Source organism: Parasteatoda tepidariorum, chromosome 5 (assembly GCF_043381705.1).
Source record: "Parasteatoda tepidariorum isolate YZ-2023 chromosome 5, CAS_Ptep_4.0, whole genome shotgun sequence".
Taxonomy (NCBI): Eukaryota; Metazoa; Arthropoda; class Arachnida; order Araneae; family Theridiidae; genus Parasteatoda; species Parasteatoda tepidariorum.
The window spans coordinates 1,366,351-1,370,081 of record NC_092208.1 but is presented as its reverse complement, the minus strand read 5'-3'; the positions used below and the strand labels follow the sequence as shown (position 1 = coordinate 1,370,081).

General features: G+C 34.0%; 1 protein-coding gene across 1 annotated transcript; it reads right to left on the bottom strand.

Annotated features, from left to right (window-relative positions):
* Nucleotides 1-952: 952 nt before the first annotated feature.
* On the bottom strand, nt 953-3,731 carry LOC122270513 (uncharacterized). Its single transcript, XM_043048104.1, has 3 exons — nt 3,488-3,731; nt 3,195-3,424; nt 953-1,024 (listed from the first exon to the last, which is right to left on the bottom strand). The coding sequence occupies exons 1-3, from the start codon at nt 3,729-3,731 to the stop codon at nt 953-955; spliced, it is 546 nt and encodes a 181-aa protein (XP_042904038.1).

Below are 3,731 nucleotides of genomic sequence, written 5' to 3'. Positions count from 1 at the left end.
TTTTGAAAGTTAACTTAACTTCTAAATCAAAATGATATAGAAGAGCAACTAGATCAAAATTATGATACCTGAGCGCTTGACGTAACAAATCCTTCAATTCTAAAAGTGTATCGCCAAATGTCCAAATTAACAAATGTGTTTTTTAAGAAATTCTATAAAAAGTTTTAAATAAACAACCTGCTTCTACAACTGCTTCTTGAAGAACTTGGCTCATTGATTTGCGAGCGCTAGCGAGCAGGGGGCGATGCCTCCTAGTATTAGTATATTATAATAATTAGATCAAATTATTGGAAGCACTGTAGTGTTTTAATAATGACATGATTTGCACGAGTTTATATGCAATACTTTTATATTTAAACATACATGTAATGGGTTTTAATTCAGGAGATTTTTTATATACTTCCTAATTGTATTTATTTTTAACGTATTGTACCACAATATTAACCCATTGATATAGGCGCGTAAACTAATGTAAACGTTGGTTTCATCCCAGAAAAAAGATACTGCTGTATAGTATCACCCAATAATTATAATTTTACATAGAACCTACCCGACTGTACTACCTGATGATCAAAAACGAGAGATCGCAACTGGTGCTGGAAAAATCGCATCTAATTTCACGGCAGAATTGATAGCCACGGCAATCGAAACGTACATCAATCCTGAACCTTCGGAGCAGCTTAGCGGTATCACCATCTTCAGCGACTGCAGGTCTGCCTTACAGGCACTCAGTAAAGGTACCTCAAGCCTAATCCTGAATATCATAGAACAACTTGGACAACTTCGTCTCCGGAAAAAAAGCTTCTTGCTGTGGATTCCCGCCCATGTGAACCTAGAGTTCAATGAAATAGCTGATTCCTTGGCTAAAAATGCCACAGATCTCAATCAAAATACAATCCCAACCACGTTGGCAGATGCAAATGCTTTTGCAGAGTCAAGACTATTCACCCCTTTAAAAATCAAAGCCCACGATCAAATAACTAATCTTGACATCGATAGGAAGACAGCCACTACTCTCATCAGACTAAGAACAAAACATCATAAAAACATGAACATTTCTACAGATAGGACTAGAAAATATCAAAACTGTGGCAATTGTCTTAATGTGGAATTGACACCATATCATGTTTTTAACTGCCCTGCAGTCGCTGCAGGCTTTCACCTCTTAAACTACACCACAGAAGAGGATTTGTATTCGTTTAATGCCATAGAAATAACAAAAACTATTCAAGCACACCATGAAATACGATTCAATAGAGGATACGACACCAACCAACCAACATAGAACCTTATTGCGCGTCTCATACGGGCAGGAACTGTATTTAAGGAAAATTGTTTATCTAAGCAAGCTTTCTCAGCAATCCCGATGATGACTTTGCAATAAATGTTGCTTCGTTGCATAAAACTGTTGAGTTGATTTAACTAAAAGGAGCACTTGTGCCAACACTTCCCACGACCCAATATTTCCCTTGTGATACTATTTAAGATCTGCAGTCCATGGTCACATTATTCGACGTACTATAAGATTCTATGCAAAATTATAATGATCAGGTGATACTATACAAGTGTGCTATTTTGACTCGAAGGAAACCGGTTTGAATTGGTTTACGCTCCGGTATCAATGGGTTAACATTGTAATGCAATACGGTAAAGATAAATACAAACAGGAATTACATAAATATATAAAAAAATCTCCTGAATAAAAACCCATTACATGTATGTTTAAATATAAAAATTAAGCGTTGCATATAAACTCGTGTAAATTATGATCTAATTATTATAATGAACTAATATAAGGATTGATATAATAAATATTCTATAGTTATATAATATATCGTCTAACGTCGTCGAATCTATATTATGTATCATCTCATTTAATCAGTTGATACAAGAGCGTAAACAAGTGCAAACCGGTTTCAGTCTCATAAAAATAATAAAGCTGTATAGTATCACCTGATAATTAAGATTTAACATAGAATCTTAGAGTGCATTTAATAATTTGGCTAGGGACTATATATTGGTAGAACAAAATTAGTGAGTTCACTACTGTAATTTAGTATTTTTGCTTAACAAATGGAAGGGTATATTTTAAGTACAATGTTCGTATTCATCACTTTGTGCATGAGGCTAAAAATTAAGTTCTAAATCATTTAACGAATTGCTTTAACCGCAATCTAATATATATATAATTCTCTTACGTGACTCCCAAATTTTGGCTGTATTTCTTTTCCGCCGGTGGCAACGTTTGCTTTGTTTTGTTTGAGTTACTATTTCTCTTACACGGCGACAAAAAAAGCCTCATTACAACTCCGCGTGTTGCGAATTCGAACTTTGAATCTTATATCAATATTGAACTATGACTCACAAGAAGAAGAAACAGGTTGTTTTAGACAAGAGCACATTTATTTACATGACGAGGACATTTTACATAGGAAGAAACATAGAATAACTATTTTTTAGCCATCGTTTTACTTTTTTAACTTATCGATTGTTTGTTCTATAATATTTTATATTATGTTGCCAATTTATTACAACTAAACTATTTCTTGCTTTCTTATGAAAGATTACTTATGCGAACCCGCAAAATCCTCCCCACCAACAAATAAATTTTAAACTTTTAATTAATTTTTTTTTTAGACAGGAATTTCTGATTATAAAGATATTTCTAACTCTTCATGTACTTATGTAAAAATGTTTTATAGTCCAGTTTATTTGGTATTTTAATCTTTCTTCTATAACGAGTAATATTCTCCCGTATTCCTTATGAGACAGGGACTGCTGATTTCGGTTTGTAAAAATCTGTTTCTTCAGGCGAAATTTCCAAGGGAAACAGCTTTGGTAAGGCTCTTATTTTTTCTCCACGGATTGTTTTCAATTTCGCAATTCTTGATATGCCATCTTTGCCGAGATATAACTTTAAGACAACTGCTAAAGGCCAATTTATTCTTTTGACATTATCATCGCCAATAAGCACTAAGTCTCCTTCTTTTAAATTGTTATTTGATTCTTTACTAAGTTGAGCCAAGTATTCTGTTTTGAACCGCTGTCATAAGTTTTCTCCGATATTTTGTAAATATTGATATCTATTGTTCAAGGTTGTGTTATCAATTTTGTCTAGATCAGTAACATCAGCACTTGTCAAGCTATTTAAAAACATAGCTAGCGTTTCTTAAAATTTCCTTAGTCATTCTTACCATCCGCTCCCAAAATCCTCCCCACCAAGCAGATGAAGGAGGTATGAACTTCCAATTGATCCTATGAATGGATGAAGAATCTTGAATTTCTTCCCAATTCAATTCTCTGAGTTTATTATTAGTTTCATGAAAATTCGTGCCATTATCTGTGTAAATGGTATAGACTCTTCCTCTGCGTGCTATAAATCTACGAAGTGCATTCAAAAAAGCATGCGTCGATAAATTCTGAACTAGTTCAAGGTGGAGACATCTATAAACTGCACAAGTAAAAAGAGCTATCCATGCTTACTCACCATTCTTGAGATATAATGGTCCAGCATAATCGATGCCCGTAATTTGGAATGCTGCTGAATTGATAATTCTATCTTTTGGTAAGGATGCGGGAGGAGTCTCCAAATGTTTGGCTTTAAATCTTAGACAGATAGTGCATTGTGATATTATTTTCTTCATGAGTCGTCTTGCTCCACAGATCCAATATTTTTCTCTAACTCTTGAGAGCATTATCTGTAAACCAGCATGCAAAGATGTTTTATGCAT

Bases quoted from the DNA above. Each gene is read 5' to 3' on its own strand.
- LOC122270513 (XM_043048104.1), bottom strand. From the start codon at position 3,731: ATGCATAAAACATCTTTGCATGCTGGTTTACAGATAATGCTCTCAAGA. The intron at 3,425-3,487 runs GTGAGTAAGCAT...ACCTTGAACTAG, and splicing joins ACCATTATATCTCAAGAATG to TTCAGAATTTATCGACGCAT. The intron at 1,025-3,194 runs GTAAGAATGACT...TTTTGTTCTTAG, and splicing joins GAGGATTTTGGGAGCGGATG to TCTGATGAGAGTAGTGGCTG.